General features: G+C 49.3%; 1 protein-coding gene across 1 annotated transcript in view; it reads left to right on the top strand.

Annotated features, from left to right (window-relative positions):
• Positions 1-15,771, top strand: part of LOC116941325 (actin filament-associated protein 1-like) — a 54,519-nt gene extending 38,748 nt beyond the window's left edge. Inside the window, exons 9-18 of the mRNA XM_032952286.2 lie at positions 965-1,072; positions 1,846-1,942; positions 3,518-3,709; positions 4,663-4,880; positions 5,481-5,626; positions 6,227-6,686; positions 8,883-9,204; positions 12,821-13,020; positions 14,037-14,189; positions 14,910-15,771. Of these exons, the coding sequence (XP_032808177.2) occupies positions 965-1,072; positions 1,846-1,942; positions 3,518-3,709; positions 4,663-4,880; positions 5,481-5,626; positions 6,227-6,686; positions 8,883-9,204; positions 12,821-13,020; positions 14,037-14,189; positions 14,910-14,936 (1,923 nt within the window). The 3' untranslated portion in view covers positions 14,937-15,771. The remainder of the gene's footprint in view (positions 1-964; positions 1,073-1,845; positions 1,943-3,517; positions 3,710-4,662; positions 4,881-5,480; positions 5,627-6,226; positions 6,687-8,882; positions 9,205-12,820; positions 13,021-14,036; positions 14,190-14,909) is intronic.
• The last annotated feature ends 3,310 nt before the right edge of the window (positions 15,772-19,081 follow it).

Raw genomic sequence — 19,081 nt, forward strand, 5'->3', positions numbered from 1 at the left:
GGGCAAGGCCTAGCGAATGGGAAAGGTTACAAAATTAGGATTTGGCGATTTGAGAGTTAAGTGCGATGTTATTGCAGTGTACTCTTCAAGCGGTGAATGTTTGAAGTCCTGCGTACGTGTGACAATTACTGTCAAACTCCTTAATGCTAATGTATTGGGTGTGCATTGAATATAGCTGTATATTTCATGATACGCATAGCAATTAGCTTGCTATGGGTATTATTATTATTATGCATTCAGTCACGTGCAATTCAAATGTTTTGAATGCGTAATACGTGCAATGCTTAGCTTATTTGCAGCATTGTTTGGTTGCGAGTGTATTTCAACCTTCGTGTGTGCACAGATGCATGCACAGCGGGGGTATTTGTACATATCAGTGAAGGTGGCGCACCTGCAGCTTGGGAAAAAAATAACCTTTACTCGTACACGGCGAAGGGTGAGATTAAATGCTTTGCGTCCACTTTGATGTGTCGGTAACATAGGGCCCGCGGGTGTTCGCCGAGCACACGTGCTCGTGTATTCTGAGGGGTCTTAAGGGGGCTACATTCTTTGGAGCAGATGTTCCAGACTTCGAAGGCTCGTCTCGTGCTATCTCACATGATATCGTTCCCCGTGGCCACTTTGCAACACAAAGGCGGCCCTATTTTTATTTTTATTGCATCGTGCGGGTTTAAATGCCTCCCTCATTGCCTGCATGAAAAGCAAATGGCCCTCATAGCTCAATAAGTTGACCCCGGCGTTCGCTCAAGGGGTACGGAGCGGGGAGGAGGGGGTGGTGGTGGTGAGGGTAGGGCGCTGGACCCTTGGAATGCCGCGTGGCACGAGAGAATCATCGTGCCTGGTTTGTAGCCCAATCAAAAAAGGCGTAGGCACGGTGACCCCGAGAACAAAGAGTCAGATGCCCGTGGGATGCTTTCTGGTGGAAGGTTTCCGTTCACCGCTCAAGCACAATCGCTCTCCTCAGGTGCTTCAGGAAATCTGCGACCCAGAGAATAAGATGGCGGTGGCAGCGGCGGCGGCGACGGGAGAGGCCAGCGGCACTCCGCCTCGGGCCAAGGAGGAGCTTGAAAAGGTAGAGGCGCTGGTCAAGGCTTTCAAATATTTAGGCCAGTGTTTGTGTTTTTCACGTCAGCGAATGTTTGCGATAATTGCTAGTATGCGCCGATAAGTATGCCAAGGTAGATTTATGGTGCCGACTCGAAAGCTCTGGATAACAGACAGAGCTTCAACTTCAAAGCTGCCTGGTAGAATTCCATTCGGAAAACCCATCAATTAATTATGTCTTCGTGTCAGCTCAAGAGTGTGCACGCACCGTGCAAAAATCTGTTGTTTTCCAGTATGTAGGGAAATTGCTAAAGTGAACCCCACAACACTGCACCACAGCGCACCACCACAGGGCACTGCACTGCAAACTGGGAGCGGCCGTGCTGCAAGAGCCTGGCCACCTCGCAACCAATCACACCAGGGGTGCAGCCACACTTTGGAAATTGGAGGTCTCCTACGTGTGTGTGTGTTTTCTGGGTGAATAGTCTGTTAAGGCTACATGGGGGATCTTTGTCTTGGTTTGCTGGTGTGAATATATGTGTGTGTCCTGACTCTTTGAATGTGTGTGCCGTGTAAATGTGTGTGTGTGCGCTGGAGTACCGACAATGATATGAGCGCAAAACGCTGTGGGTGTCCCTTAGCCATTTCTAAAATAATGTTGGCAGTCTCCGGACACCCACAACATCCACAGCGGCCGTGCCCCTGCACCACACCGCACTACACTACACCGCTCTGCGAAAGGCGCGAGCATCTGTGCGGGAGCCACGTGCAACCCTTCCGCCGTTGTTCGCCTGCTCGCAGAGGTGTTCCCTGGAGACTCCTGGCTCAGACGCTGAGAGCATCGTGACCGTGAGCAGCGGTGAGGGCTTGCCGAGCGACGCGGACGGGAAGGACGGAAGTAAGCTTGCGACTCAGCCGTGCGTGAATACTGAGCATGTGAATAGGTGCTCGCCGACAGCACTTGCCCCCAATGGTCCGTCTGGCAAATACGGGGCCGTCCTTTGTCTTTCTACGTGTGTGCGTACAATAAGGTGGAATGGTCGCGATGGTAAGTAAAAAAAATAATTCAGTAATTTTTTTTTTATTATAATCCATGGATTGCACCGCGAGGCTGTCTGGTAGGCGACAGAGGGCAGCGCAGGAAAAGCCATTGTACTGTACTTCTATGCTCACACAGGCCTGTGCTCTGTGCAATCACCAACCCGCGCTGACCCATGGTTAATGGGCCCCCACATCCCAAGTGGCGTGGGGAAGCCTTATTCAGAGGTGGCTTGACAAAGCAGCCATGCATGTATGCACGCAATATCATTATAATACGTTTGCTTGGTATTCACGTCATTCGCACAGCGGCTTTTGTCTAGCCATCGAACAAAGACGCTCACTGCATCACGCACTTTCAGATGCGTTTCTGCGGCCGTCTGGAACACACCTTTTTACGATATTAGGAAGTCACTGGAGCTATGCACTTTTAAATATAAATTGAAAACTTTATTTCTCTAGAATTGCTTTTTTGCGTGTAGTGTGCTGTCCTTCCCCCGCACCTCCGATTAGCACGGTTGGCTATGTATGGTGCAAAATAAGTTTAACATGCATACGTACTTACATTGCTAGATCAGGGCCCGACTGTGATGGCGAATGCACTCGCAGTACCATTTCTTGCCATTATCCTCCTTCTTCGAGTCTCCTATCCAACCTCTGCGGTTTTTCCCCAATAGTCTGCACAGGCCACCGCTTCTGGTCTTGTCATTGCCAAATCTTGAGGAGTGCATTGTGGTGCTGCAGGGCATTGAGGAGATGATCCATGGTTTGCTTCTCCTGACCAAGCACATTGTTCGGTTGTGCAGAAGTCCCTCCCCCCCCCCACCTCCATGATTTCATGAGAGAGTTGCATCTGCCAAAACACTCTCGTGTCTGTTTCGGCTCCGCCACGTGAGCCATTTGGAATTGGAGGCAGACGCGAGCTCCTCACTGGGCGCGAAACCTCGCCGGCTCCATTCGGCAGTTTTGTCGCTTGAGTTCTCCCAACTCTTTTTGTCACGGAGAAGTTCTGGAAGATTCTGGTGATGTGGAGCACAAGAAGCTGTTTCTCGATGACAAGACGACGGTCGTGCTGGCTGATGGCCACGTAGCCGATAACGGACGGTCCCACTCCATGACTTGCCGGTCGTAGTCACCTGCTACTCTCCTCCCGATGTTAGGGGCCGCTGTGCCAGACAGTGCACATAGGCAGGCAACAGGGGTGGCTCTCAGGCACCCCTGTTATGATTCCGTGCAAGTAATTTGGTGCGGTGTCCGACACGTCCACTGTGGGATGAGCGTCGCCAGAGGTGGGGCACGAGTATTGAGCCGCAGAGAAACCGGGCGCTAAGGCGGTGGTGCGTGGAGTGGACGGATGTTACCCCCCTGCTTGCAGCCTACCCATACCCACCCGTTCCCTCGTGCCGCTGCCCACACCCCCCACCCCCTTCCTTAGGCAAAGCGGCCCGTCCCGGGTGGTCTCTCGGCAAAGCGACGGGCAAGAGGCTGACGCAGATCATCGGGCGACGACAGAAGAAGAAGGAGCTGCCCGAGTCTCCGCAGCGGAGCGCGCGGGGCGGCGGTTCGAGCGGCGGCGGCGGCGGCGGCGGCGGCGGCGTTGGTGGCGCGGGGGACGCTGACGCGTCTGGTATGGACGCCGGCGTCACGGCCGAGCGCGCCGACGTGTGGGCACGTGCCACCGCGAGGTCGCGCACAACAAACGAACGGGGTTTGTCAAGTTTGGCACGCGTGAAGGCATTGGCTGAGCGCCGGCCAGCGCCATGGGAGACGTGAATACAACTCTCTTCGCCGTGAAATAAGGGAGCGGGGAGGGGTGAATAAACGCCGTGCTGGTCGGGAGACAGGCGTGCACACACAAATGCACCATGCGGATTCTGATGTAACGTGCATCTAGATTTTGCTGTGTTCTCGTAGTTTTTGTAATTGCGTGGGAAAAATTTAATCGTGCCGATTTCTAGTCATGTGATGCTTCACCATTCATGCAAATCGATTAATTATAACAATTCAGTGTTAGTTATTCAATTGAAGAATCGATTTAATTTTCTCTTGTTGGTTAATGCCATTTTTATTATTTCCAATTTTTCCGCCCTTGAAAAGGGTTGTTGGATCTTGACTTTCGTGACTGCAGGAATTCATATTCTTTGGGTCTTTCGGTAAAGTCGCGTAGATAGGTTCAAAGAAAATAACAAAAAATAACAAAAAACTACGACGTTTCGATTGCAACACAAGCGTTCGTCATCAGGAAGAACGCTTGCACCAGAAGGCCGTTCTCTAACATGGGAAGTTGCAATTCCCCGCAGGAGTTCCAAACAGATTCATGGTCTCGTGACATGACAGATAACACAATTGACATAAAATTGTGGGGGGGGGAGGGGTTGGGGGAAGACAAATACAATTAAATAAATGTGAATCTCATCCACAGTCTGTATTGACGATGAGACACGCACATAACGACAGGTTATATACATTAAAAAAAAAATCCCAAAACAAAAGGATTTTAATTGACGCATCACATCGCGCGGCTAATGGCACGTAACAAATGACCTAACGACCCGTGGCTCTCCCTCCCGGCCTCCGCAGGCTGCCTGAGCGTGCTGACGGAGAGCGGCTGGCAGGAGTGCTGGGGCTCGCTGGAGGGGCGCACGCTGTTCCTGGGCAGCGGCGGCGGCGGCGCCAAGGGGGAGCCCCCCGTGGGCAGCACCGCCCTGCACGGCTGCCGCTTGGCCGCGGGCCTCGTGCCCAAACATCCGCTCGCCTTCCGCCTGCTCCGCGGGGACAAGGAGGTCGCCACGCTTGAGGTTCGACCGGTGTCGGCTCTCGCGCCGAACGTCCGCTTGTTTCGTTCGTTCGTTCGTTCGTTCGTTTGTTCGTTCACTCGAACCGGCTCTCGTTCGTTTGTTTAGTCATTCGCTTGTTCATTCGATTGAACATCCCGCAATGAGTTTTTAAATTATTTTTCGTGAGCATCCTGTCATTCATTTGTTTGCTCATTTGTGCGAAGAGTCTCTAATTAATTCGTCCGTTCATCATGCTGGAGGCAAAATGACGGTCGCATTCGGCGCTTGTTGTTATTGTTGTTGAGTTCTCTCTCAGATGGTTAAAATAAATGAACTCAACAAGACTTCAGTCACCAGTGATGTTAGCCTCGGCCCAGGAATACAACTCTGGTCACCGGTTTCATATCGCAGCTCTCGAACCACCACGTTTGTATGCATGCTTGCAAGTTGAACTTCTTTCACACCGTACATTGCCAACCACGCGAATCGGAGGTGCATGGTTGTCCGTCGTCGAATTTCCTCAGCCGCGCTATTTTGGCTCGGGCCCGACGGACCCCTGCCTCTCGTCCGCCGAGCGAGCGAGCGAGCGAGCGAGCATGCGTTTGTGTGACGCGGCCGCAGGCCGCCTCGTGGGTGGAGACGGGGCGCTGGGTGGGCCTGCTGCTGGCCGCCACGGGCTGCGGCACGGAGCCCGAGTCGCTGCTCTACGAGCACGTCGACACGGAGACGTCCTCGCGCTTCCTGCACGCCGCCAAGCTCTCGCGCGGGTACGAGCGGCCCGCGCGTGGCGGTGCCAAGCGGCGGAACGGGCAAACGAGCAGAAACACGCGGACGCGTAAATAAATGAAGGGCGAACTTGGCGCCAGTCTCAAAGTACCGGGCCGGAAGTGTTTGTTTTAATCGGTGGGGAGGGAGGGGGGCGGGGAGGGTGTTGAGTTCAAACTCTTGATGGAAGTTTCAGATCGGCTTGCCGAGCGGTAATAATAACAACGATTTATTTACCCGCGAAAAGACCCATTGAGCCTCAAGTCTTTTTCAGGAGAGTCCTGCTAGATTGGGATCGCGTTTGGCCAATTGCGTTCACATCTTGCATGTGGGGGGAAGCCGGAAATGAGAGGGCAGACAATCAGCCCCGTCACCTTATATACAGCATCTAGCAAGCCTGGGTGGTCACCTCTACAAGCACTAACGAGGGTCAACCCTGCTTAGCTTCCGAGATTTTACAAGATTGGCTCCATCCAGGGCGATTTGGTCATCGGCGGCTGATTGTTTTCCCGAGTGTGAACGCTTTCCATTCCATCCGAGGTTTGAAGTTCAGCCGAACGATGCCGCGGCACAAATGGCGCCTCCGAACTTTCTGTCGGCAGAATCAAAGTGCGGCAGGCATCGTCGCCCAACGTGTACACGGACGGCCCGCCATGCCGCAGCAGGGATCACTCCCCGTCCGACGACCCGTACGAGAACCTCACGCGGGGTGTCGCCCTCGCCGCCACCGCCGGCGGGGCCCTCTGCTCCGCGAGCGACGGGCCCCGCGACCCCGCGACCCCCGAGGAGCTTGCGCCGTCGGAGGGCCCGTCGGTGCCGCCGGCGCCGACGCCGTGCGGGACGGACGGCGGCGACGGTGAGGCCGGGCTGCGGGAGCTCGCCGAGGAGATCATGCGGGACATTGGCGGTCGCCTGCTGCACGATCCCGGAGACTACGTGAGCATCGCGCGTGGGCTGGAGGGCGGCGGCGGCGGCGGTGGCGGCGGCGCTGGCTCCTCGCGGCAGTGGGACGCTGCCACTGTGGAGGGGCACGAGAGAGATTCTCCTGCGCCCGGCGACAAGGTACGGTGAAGTAATAATAATAATAATAATGACGATAAAAAAATGCTAAATTACAGGGGTGATGTCATGACATAAGAGGTTGTGGCACTACTTGAGCATAATTGGCACAAGACAGAGGAAAGTGGAAACAAATGACGAAATGTGCAGTGGGCACCTACGGGCAATCTGCCCATGGATTGTGATGATGATGATGATGTAGAAGATGTAATGGACTTTAAATCCCGAAGTCACCAGTTTGATGCCGCCCCAGGGCGTGGCAGTTGCGATACAGTGCATGCTTATTAAGCTTCCCACCGCTTCTCTCTACCCAGCGGTGTAAATGGGTTGGCCACAGGGGTCAAGTGTGGTAATGACCACATCTACCAATACGCATGGCCAGCATGGAAGAGTAGGCCAAAAGTACCTTCTGGAGGGGCTCTTCAAGAGTTCCCCGAAGTGGTAGTGTTTCCGCCAATTGCAAGGCCTTGCCTAATAATTTACAGCCCTTTATCAATCCACTGCTGGCCAAAAAGCCTCCTCATACTGTCAGTCATGGAGGTAGATTGATCAGCACACCGGTCAGTGAAGGTTGGAGAAGTCACTGGGTATCATATTCAGATGTGAAGAGTGGCAGTGAAATTATTGAATTCGTGTCGCCCGCTCTCCGTCTCATTGCTGATAGTCATTAATTTTGGCTGTTTTCCACCACTCTGGTGCCATAATTTTAAGACGCCCTCTTACGGAATGTCACGCTCTTAAACGCAAATGAGATGTAGATTAAACCACGGGAAATGTTCATTTCATCCGCTTAGATTTGTCCGTGGCTCACAGAGTAATTAAAATGTACAAATATCAGACAAGACCCATTTGTTCCCTAGCACGCGGAATCTCCTAAAGCGCCACCCAGCCGACGCTGTAAACAGCGCGAGTGCTTACTCTCACGTTGTGTCTGCCGGCCACTGTGTTAATTGCCGAGCAAGACATTTTAAAAACATCCTTCGGTTTGAGAGAAACAGGAAAAGGTTGGAATTAAAATAGCCGTAAAATTCTATATAGTGCGCTCTAAATTTAGACCAAAACCTTCGCAGCCGCAGCTGCAATTTCCTTTCCGTGCATTTGAGAGCTGACGGCACTGTAGAAAAAGCTGTAATTTCGTTTAAAGCCGCCCACAAAATAAATTATTAAACCATTGTTTCTCGTGAAAGAGCAACATTTTCTAGTGAAACAGATGCTGCTTTTTAAATTTCGATTTCAAGCTTTCGTGACTGCAGGGATTCATCTTCTTGGTTCTTTCGGTAAAGTCACGTAGAATGAGAATAAAATAATAAAAATAAAAATAAAACATAATAAAATATTATTATAATAAAATATTATGTTTTTTTAGTTTTTTTATTTCCATTCTACGTTACTTTACCGAAAGGACCAAGAAGAGAGATGCTGCCTTGCCCCGTAACGTCATGAATAATGTACTTTGTTCCACGCTCATGCAATAGTTTTTTTGTATATTCTTACAATCGCGATGCATGGTTTACGCGAGTTATATTTAGATTAAATGGCAATGTCACGTCTAATCTGACAGCGAAAATGAGACAAGATAAAATCAACTCACAAACCTGACCTTGAATCAGGTTTGGATTTTCTTCAGGGGCTCCCGTTCCCTCCCCCCCCACTGCTTATCACAATGGAAGTGACCAAACATCCCAAGGCAAAATTCTCTTGACCCGAGTGTTTCCTGTGGACGTAAATTGCGTTATAATTATTATTGTTGTTACCCTTAGGGTGCACAACACGGCATGGAGAGGGGGGGAGGTCTTTGTTCAGCAATTGACAAAGGAGTGAACTATTACTATTCTTGTTGTTATGATTATTTTTAGTGTTTCGTCTTTCCAGTCTTGCCTGTCTGACTGTACATTCATAACACAGGAGGGGCGATGCACTAGAACTCACGTCAATATGATGCAATATGAATGGATCTGTATATATAAAGTTGAGTTGGTATTAGGGAGTAACCCTGTTGAAAACTGGTCGTTCATCAAAAAGTGGCGCAAAACCTGGAGACCCAAACCCGAGCAAAACAAGTAATATTGGCCGACATAAAAATGCGTTTTGTCCCGACGGCTACTCATCGACTCTCATGCCGCTAATCAAATTCATCCGAAAGCGAATGCTCGATGGGGAGCGTTTGTTTCATCCACGCTTGTGCCCCGCGCGCGTCAGGAGACCGAGCGAACCTCCTGCGACGTCGACTCCTGCTCCTCCTCCACCACCTCCTCCTCCTCCTCCTCCTCGTGCTTCGCGGACTCGAGCGGCGCGAGGGGCGACGCGCCGCGCGACAAGGACGGCAAGAGGAGGGCGGCGCTGCTGGCGGAGCCGAGCCTCGGCCAGCGCTACGGGCGGCGGCGCGTGGAGGCCGACGCCGCGCGCCTGCAGGCCGAGGCGCTGGAGCTGCAGCGGAGGCGCGAGGACGTCCGCTCGCGCCTCTCCGGGCTGCGGCGCGAGCGCAGGGAGGCGCGCGAGGTGCTGGAGGCGAGGCAAGGCGGTACGTACTCGGGCCCACCCCTCGGGCCCGCCCCTCGGGCCCGGCCCCGCCAACGCTGCGTGCACGTGGCCCCCCACGCTGCCGCCCTGAGTCTCCTCGTGTGGTGCCCTCGCCGTGTCTCCCGTGCCGCTCCACCGTGCCCGGTCGTCTCGTTGATGCGCGCGTTTTCGTGCAGGCGTGCGCTCATAATGGGGGCTGTAGGGCTGGATGCACCGGTGGTGGTGGCGGTGGTGGTGGTGGTGGTGGTTTTATCAATGTTGGGAGTCTCGTCTTATTTTTACACGATTATATTTTCACTTGTGCTATCGGTGCAAAGTCATGCTCACAACTTTCATGCCTGGCATCACATCAACCTTTGTCAACGATTGTCGCTGGAAGTTGATGTCACAGAACTACTTCTGAAATAATTTCAAAAGCACACTATGGGTGCACCTTTTATATTTCCTGCAAAGAGTGTTCACTTGTTACTTAAACTCAAATCGGTAATTCCCAGCTAAAGCAGGCCAAGTGGAAAACCGAATTTGACATGTAACTACTCCTTGGTTCTTTTGGTAAAGTCACGTAGAAATAAAATAAATTAAATAATAGAATTCGACGTTTCGATTGCAACACAAGCAATCATCATCAGGTAGAACTAAATTTGAGAGAGAGACAAAACACAGACATGGGGACACAGACAGACACACAAGCAGAGAGAGACAACACAGAGACACACAGAGAGAGACACACGACATAGATACGCAGAGACCCAATGCCTCTGTGTCGTGGCCTTATTTTCTTTCCACGTGACTTTACCAAAAGAACCAAAGAGTCATTCCTGCAGTCACGAAAGCTTCAAATCAAGTTTGATATGTAACGGGGTTTTTTTAGCCTTCATTAATGACCAGGCTGAGAACTGATCACTGCTTATCACTCACTCGCATTTGTAAACCTGGTATTATTATGGGCGGCTGAAACTCAGATCCATTCCCAGGAATTTAGCGGTGCCAGCTTGGAACTTCAACGCCTGAGCCACCTAACGACTACCAATGTTGATAATCTGAGATGCGTTTTTGTAAAAGTGGAATACTCGTAGAACGTTAATATTTCCACTCAGAATCTGAAAGTTATGGAAATGCGCAGCACCAATCAATCATCTAGATTGTAGCTGTTGCAAATAAATAAAAACCTTTCATGAACGACAAACATCTCAAGGCAGAAAGAGACAAAAATAGGCAACCGCAAATTATTTGTAACAATGCGATTTTGTTGTTGAAGAGGAAACGAATCTGAATTGATACATTGTCCACACATATGTAATGACACTGGCATTTAACCGCACGAGCAATTGGTCAGGATTTTGCCCCTTGACCCAACAAAAATTCCAGCTGTGGGAACGATCAATTTCACTTGCAAGTGACAAGCAGTGAACACAACTGTAAGCAAATTTCACGATTGATGGCTGAAGCTACAATTCCATGAACCTGTGCAAGCATTTTTCCCCTTCATTTTTTTTAAATATCCCTTTCCTGCTCGCTTGTGATTTTTATTGACTGTGATGCGTTTGGCTAAAGCGCTGCCAAAATTGGATAAAATGCTGCCACCCTGGGATCTTTTTTTGATGGGAATGTGTCCTGCTTCAGCAGTTCACATCATTTCAGAGCGAGGAATGTTGCTACTGTCACTGACCCCCGCGGTAAATTTTACCCCCCCCCCCCCAGCTACAGCGCAGTAGGGCCATCGTCTGGTAGACAGTAAGGATGGTTCGTTTGCCTTCACAGGTCGCATTGTAGATGCAATGCCCTAAGACGCAGCCAGGGACAGTGTTACCTATCAATTACATAAGAGTAAAATTTCGATTTAAAGCTTTCGTGACTGCAAGGATTCATCTTCTTTGGTTCTTTCGGTAAAGTCACGTAGAATGAGAATAAAATAATAAATTGATAAAATAACACAATAATATTCTCACGACGTTTCGGCCACAACACAAGCGGCCTTCATCAGGTCAAGGGGACGAGACTGTCTGGAGGACAGCGCTGGAGTGAGGTATTTATATTGGAGGAATCCGATGAGCTATAAAGCTCTTTTTCACAGATGTTCAGTGTTGGCGGGTAAGAACGTTACAACCACAAACAGTATCAAAACATGATAGTAGTGCAAAGTGCAAGAAAGGTAAACATACAAATAAAACTAGACCATCCCCATCATCCCAGGCAATGCCCACTGAGGTATTAACCAGCTCTCCAGATGTTATGATGACGAAATTATTACCTTTGAGTGTCAGGACTCGTTTTCGAGAGGATCCTGCCAAGTCTTCACAGTAGAGGGCTCTGTATGATCCCATTTGCAGGTAACTTTTCTGCGTTGGGATGTTTGGCCAATACTTGTGTTGCACCGTGTTTATTATAAGCTGCTTCCTGGCGTTTTATACATAAACTAGCTTTACTACCCGGCTTCGCCCGGGACTTAGATTCTTGTCTTGGGCTAATACACGGCCTACGCGGAGGGTAGGGGGGGGTGGATACGTGTCGTCAGCAGGCACACTGCGTCACGCTGCCGCATGCGGGTTGCGAAATATATCCATTATTGCGCCCCCCACCCCCCCAAAATACAAAAGTATATTATTATACTTTTTGCATTGTGTATAGTCTGGAAGCTACCCACATGCCAAATTTCACGTTTGTTGCATGTCGGGAAGTATGCTAAACATTTCGAACAGACACATTCACAAATTTCCCTTTTATATATATAGACGGAGTGAACAATACTGTATCCATTTTTTTTAATGCAACTGATACAAACGAGTCGGAAAATATTTGACAAAAAAATTAGGATTTTGAGTCAAATTGATACCCCCAAAATGTGACAATTCATTGCATCACTCGACACACGGGCGAATCTATTTGTCGGCTTGCCACCATGGTAGTGGATATACCGCCCCCTGCTGACCAAACACGTGAATTGCCAACCTTCCAATGAGACGGTCATGATATTCGTGGTGGTGGTAGTGTTGATGATGAACCAGACAACAATCCATTTGCGTAACCTTGTTTAAATGGGATCATACAAAACCTCACCCGTGGGGCATGATATAGTCATCGTTGAACCATCTTTGAATATTAAATGCTAAGGGGGGGGCTGAGCCCCCCCTCTCCAAAGCTACAGGGGCTATAACCAGGAATTAATCTCAGCCGGATGTGTCTCTGGGTCAGCAACCCGGACACTTTTTCCACGCCTGGCACACCACAACCAGTAAACTTGTCACTACAGCTGTGGCTACGAATCATGTGCCCATTCCCGTCTTCAACCTTTTTCACTCCGAGATGACTGCAAGTTGCACGGTGGGTCCCGTTCGCCATTGTCTTTAAAGACATTTTACTCACCGCAGAGAACTGTAGCAACAGCTGTCGACAAACTGTGCCACACGCCCTCCCGCAGGGCCTTGTGGGAGCCTCGGTACTGATAAACTTCCGAAAACATACGCACGTCATCGGACCGGAATCGGAAGGAAAAAACTGACGACGTACAAGTACGTCGTCGCGAACGGGAAAGTGTTAGCAGCGACCCGGACAATATCCATCGACGTCCCAATCCCTGGACGGAACTGAAACGGCGGCGGGTGTCCGTGTGGGCGCAGACGGTGGCGCCCCGGGGGAGACGGAGGGAACGGAGCTGCGGCTGCTGGAGGAGCGGTGCCGCGCGTGCGAGGGCGAGCGCGTCGACCTGGAGCTGCGTCTCATCGAGGTGACGGAGCGGCTGAAGCACGCGCTCTCCGGGGGGCCCTCGCTGGGGCTCACCATCTCGCCCCGGCCGGCCGAGCGAGACGCCGTCCCCCAGGTAAAAGGCCGCCGGCCGTCCTTTGCTGCCGCCGCGACGGTACCGATCGTTCCTGCGAGGTGCGGAAAGTGGCCCGTCACGTGCTCGCCGAGCTGCGTGGGCTTCCGGCTGCGCGCACCAGTGCTTGCCTTAAACGAAGCACAATACCTTGCTGATGTCGTCAAGGAGCGTGAACCATCGCGCGAAACTCCGGTCGCCCTCGCAGCAGCAGCGGCTTTTGGTTGGACAAAGGCGGTCACCGCATCGCCGCGTTTTCAGACGCGCTTCTGTGGCCGTTTGGAACGCTCTTATGTCCGATATTAGGAAGCCACTGGAGCTATGCGTTTTTAAATCTTGATTGAAAACTAATTCCTTCACAACTGCCTTATGTTTTTAGTTTGTTGTCCCTCCCCCGCACCTCCGATTCCCACGGTTGGGTGCGTACGGAGTGAAATAATATTCTTGGTTCTTTCGGTAAAGTCACGTAGAAGGGAAATAACAAAATAATAAAAATAAAACAATCTTGTTTATTTTTATTTATTATTGTGTTTTCCCCCCTTCTACGTGACTTTAACGAAAGAACCAAGAATATGAATCCCTGCAGTCACGAAAGCTTTAACTCGGAGTGAAATAAGTTCAGCATACATCCATCTGTTCGGCGTCGCCTGGCAACATTGGTGAAGGATCAGGGTTTTGTCCTCGTTTACATGTTGGTCGGTTTCATGCACGACTTGTGATGGGGGTTTCCGCAATGCAGTGATGCGTACGGTGTATCGAACGATATATGATTAATAATAATCATATCGTCTGTTTCACAATATACTCGTTTTTTTTTCTTTTTACGTATTTTATGTCGCCGCAAAATGTTTCTGAAATAACAAAGTTGGAAAAAAGCAGTTACTGCCCATCATTAAAGTAGTACTCGGCAAGACATTTCATTGGTGGTTTTGGGACATCATACGGCGGTGGCGAGACCAACAAGTGTTCTGTGCGTGTGTGCGTCTGTTGTGTGCGCGTGTGCGTTTCCCCCGCCAAAGGTTCCCGAAGGACGTCGGAGGGACCTGCCCTGCTGCGACACGGCCGACTCGGAGGTGCGACTGCTGCCCGTCAACAGCCAGGCCGCCATGCGGCGCCGTCCTCTCTCCATCTATGCGCTCGCCTGCTCCGGCGCTGTCCTGCAGAAGGCCAAGGTACGGCGCCTTCACGTCAACGGTGCACGGGGTGTGTTGGTGTCTCTGTAAGAGCCTCCTCGCTACGGGGGAGATACACGCCAAAGTCCTATGGCTGTCAAAGCCTTGCGGTTCGCTGGAGCCGGTTTCAGAAAGGCTGTCCCCTGTGTCCCGAAACATTGGTGTAGATTGAGATTTCTTTCCACCCAGTTTGGAATGTTTCTGGTGTGGTGCTTGATTCATGACATCGGCAAAAGGTGCTTGGCTTCCTGAGTGGTGGGCGGAGTTAGGCAGAGTAGGCGGTACCAACGTTAGCAAGAGACTACCTCCTCTCTGTGGGCAGGGCTAGTGATTGAGTGGGTGGGGCTTTAGAAAAGTGGGCGGAGCTGCCAGCCGGCCATGTGTTGGAGTTAAGCAGGGTGGCGCAGTAGTAGCACCTGTGCCTTTTCACGACTCAGGTGCCGTGCTGTGTGGAGATCGTATGTTGTCCCCCTGTTCTGCATGGGTTCCCCCGTGGGTTCTTTGCTTTTCTTCTGAAGCTAAAGACCCACAGTTTAAACTGGTATTGGCCAAGCATCCCAATGCTGAAAAATGATCTGCAAATTCCTCACTTTGGATGAAACACCCCGCAACACCGCTGCCTCCTACAAATACCGGGCAGGACCCTACTGTAAAAGAGACTCAGTGAGTCTTCCCTCGGTAATAAGATAACAGTAACCCGTTTGTTTATTTTGTGCACAGGAGTGGGAGACCAAGAAAGGAACGTAGATATCTGGACGAAGTCTGTGACGATGGTCATGGCCTTTGCGGTGCGATTCGCAGTCATAGCGGACTTTGCTGTTTGCAAAATCTTCACATGGTACCCCTGTTTGCGTTAACTCTACAGCTTGCATTCCGAGCCCTTTGAAGAATTGAGGTACGCACTAAACACTTGCTGGGATAGCGTTCTTCAACGGAAGCCAATGCGGAGATTCACATGCTAGGAGAGGGACTGAATCTGTCTTGTGATTTTGAAATTCTTTCATCATGAGTACCTGCATACATTTATCCACTCTTAACTATGCATTGCAGTAATTTAATTTTTTCAAATACTGCCTGTAAGAGACCACTTATTTTTTTTTTGTTTCAGTGTATTTAATGTAAAATAGGAGTCAATAGTATTTATATTATTTCCTTTGAATTAATTTTGCAACTATTAATCACGCCTAGTAATGTACGTGCCTTTTGATAACTCCAAATAGATCTTCATTCATTCTTTAATTTGCTAATATCGTAAAACATTTAGCTTTTTATATACGGATGTATATAATGCACCCCGATTATACTAAGATGTCTTAGGTTCATGTGCATACTTGTAAAAGCCATTGACGTCAAGTATGCGTTTAAATGGCACCAACACTGCAGGTCAAGTGACTTGGTTAATTTTGTGCATTTTAACGATAGACCCCACAGTATTTGTATATGGACGCAAGTTCTTTTATAAAGTCCGAGTGTGTTTTCTACTGATGTTTGAGTGCTGTCTGTTCTGGCACTAAACGTTCTCTGAATTTTATAAAGAAGAAAAAAATGAAAATAAAGTTCGTACAAAATTGAACAACAAAAAGTTTGCCGCAGAATTATTGTTCACGTGTGGTTATAATAATTGGGGATGGGAGGATGCTATGTTTGTGTGGCGGCGAGAGACTGCACCATAAATATATCCACTAAAGAATGAACCGAAGAACTGTGGTTAAATTTAATGTCTGCACTTACATGGGACTAACTTAAATACAAATATAAAACGACCGTAAACTATTTTTTTGACCAGGTAAGGCCCACTGAGCTGTGTAGCTCTTGTTTTCAGAAGCGACCTGGCCACAAATGATAGCTCAACGAAGTGGCTTTCCACGTGGAAAATTATACTGGTAGGAAACGTAGTGGACTGGAAGCCCAACCGGGATGAATTCACAGGGGGGAGGGGATTAATTGTGTATGTCTGTGGATGTCTGTCCACGTGGGATGGGTGGGGCTGGGTGGAGAAGGGAGGGTAGGGAGGGGCTGGGTGGGGAGGGGCTGGGTGGGAAGGGGAGGGTGGGGAGGGGCTGGGTGGGGAGGGTGGGACTGGGCGGGGGGTGGGAGGGGTGGGGCTGGGTGGGGAGGGGCTGGTCACCCCGTGGTGCCCTTATAAAACTCAACGTTTAACCTACTCACGCCGGCTTGTGCCCGCCCTCACAGTCGGGCATATTTGCGGAATACACCACGTGGTGCCGCCGTTGACCCTGGCCATTGACCGAGCAACCCAACGTTCGTACCAGCTCCCTCCGCAGGAATGTGTTAGCAGCCAAATACTCTAAGCACATATGGAGAAAAAAACCAGAGGACCCAGACAAAAACCCACGCGACCGTGGGGAGAACATGCGATCTCCAAACATCCATACGTAACGGTAGGAATCGAACCCATGATGTCCTGTAAACCGGGCGAGGTAGCTAACACCTCGCTATGCACTTGACTTTTTACGAGTGTACAATATTAATTTAAGTTTAACTTTACTGTAATCCCCCGCTTTCTCTCCTCACCTTGTGCTTTAACTGTTGACCTGATTTTGTTGAGCTACGTGGCGTGGTGTCGTTTCTAGACCGGACCCAGGATAACAATTGAATCTAAATCATCGGTGGTGGGTGAAACTATTAGTCGGATGGCTAAAAGAAAGTGAAATTGAAAGAAATTATTAGTTAAATTTTTTTTTTTTTTAAATTGCATGCAAAAATGCATTGCATGTTTGCATGCCAATAATGTGGCTTACTCAACTGGAATGCTTTTAGGCCACAGAATAAGCTGCTGCAGTAGTCTACCACGTGTTCCACCTGTGGTGATATTAGCGCCTCTTTGCCAAGTCCAGCTTAGAGAAAGTTTCCTCTCTAGGCCGTGCTTGAATGCCTGCTGGTAATTCGGTTCGAGGGGCCTAAGCCCTATTATCTGTAGCCACCCGCCACCTCTGTTTAAATCAAGATGCCTGCTAATTCTTAGGCTAGGCACACACAATTGTTGGGATGTTTGGACAATTTGAGTTTGTGAATTTTTTGACATGTTATGGAACAAGATTCCCTCTAGAGAGAGGACATGCATGCAATGAGTAACAAGTCAAAACCCAGCACATATGTAAGAATCTATTGTTGTATGTACCGCCATTTCCTGGCCAGTTCACAACCTACAGTATTCCCAGGCAATGAGTCATCCAAGTGTTAACGACCCTCAACCCTGCTTGGCCCCAAGGATCTGATGAGATTGGGGTGTACCAAATTCGACCTGTCTTTAGATACGACCCTCAGCCATTCAGCCAAAAAAGTTCGAGTCTGTAGGGCGTTTTTTTTTACAAACATTGTTTTTTGCAACGGCTCAGTCACATCCAGGATCTTATTTAACATGGACTTTGCCTTTTGGTGTAATGTTACTCATTTACGAGCACAGTACACAGTTCACGGCTGCTATCAATGCTGCCATTAATTTACTGGCAAGGTGATGTTTGGTGATTGTATCAGTTCAGTTGCATTTGTTTGGACAGTCAACTGTGTAAAGCTGCTTTATTGCCAATATCGTTTGAGTGATGGATTGGTTAAGTTATTTATCTGTACTATTCCACGGTTCTTTGTCAACTCTAGTCAGATGATTAGGTGAAACCAAGACAGTTTATTTATTTTCCAAACTCGATTGGGTTGTCGAAATAGATTCATCATCTTCTGGCATTGCCAGGTGTTAATTTATCGTGGAAATTTTCTGAGGCCTCGATCCCAGAGATCTCCTCCCCTCCTGCCCCCTCTACTCCCAACCCGATCAACAGGGGGATATTTTTAGAACAACGGCTGAGATAAAAATTAATGAGCATGAAGAAAAGGATGTGTGTATGTATGTGAGCTTCTTTCGCACCGTACGTAGCCAACCATGCTATTCGGAGGTGCGGGGGGGGGGGCTAAAAAATAAACACAAAAATAAGTTCCAAAGAAATAAGTTTTCAACGTAGATCATTAGCCTACACGCCCTGTTCAAAATTGGGTTTAACCAGTAGGGCCCCATACATGTTGTTGTCATTTCCGTGGCCTTACCTGCTTAGGCAGGACACTTGGCAAGTGTGGATGAAGGCCGGTGGTCAGGAGTAATGATGGAGTGATAGCCAAGGATTGGAACGAGTCAGACAGGATGTCGATGGAGGAGATGGAGCGATGTGTGAAGTTGCTCGATGTTTGATAATATTTCGGGATCGTCAAGAGATGCCAGCTGAAGGCGGATCAGCCATGGCTGATAATGACACTCGTCTCTGCGCCTTCGAGGTGTGACGCACAGACACAATATGCAAATTAAGTACTGAATATCAAGTGTAAATTCTCACACCACCGCGAGCCAAGATAAAGAATAGCGGTGTGAGTCAGCTGTGCACTTAACGGACGGGCGTTAATGAATAACCGCGCTTCCTTTAATTTCCGTGCTCGTTAAAGTAAGAGGCGGTGGATTGGTGGAGCCCGTTTGGTGCTGATGTTGCTAAACGTGTTCTGAGCTTAGATATCAACTATCTTGTTTGCCCGTCCACGGACGGAAGCTGTAATATTTACGAAAAAAATTGAGCAGAGTATAATTGTATCTTGTGTAAATTTAATGGCAGTGAATCTGGCACAAAAGTATGTCATATAACACCCCACTTTATGTAGCACTGTCTATAACTGACCTTCAATTTGTTCAAATTCACTGCTCTGATACTTTATTATCTTCTGCTTTCGGTCGCTGGGGTTGAAATAAATTGGAATTCGATACTATATCTGTAAAATCACCGAGAAATGTCCATTTTGCCATAATGTAGAAGCATAAATTAGACTTACCTTTTGTCTCAAGTGCTAAAGAAATAAATAAAGACACCATATCCACTTTGTTTCTGCGTAGAATT

The sequence above is a fragment of the Petromyzon marinus genome, chromosome 11, assembly GCF_048934315.1.
Source record: "Petromyzon marinus isolate PM22_M1 ecotype Great Lakes invasive population chromosome 11, UKy_Petmar_22M1.pri1.0, whole genome shotgun sequence".
Taxonomy (NCBI): domain Eukaryota; kingdom Metazoa; phylum Chordata; class Hyperoartia; order Petromyzontiformes; family Petromyzontidae; genus Petromyzon; species Petromyzon marinus.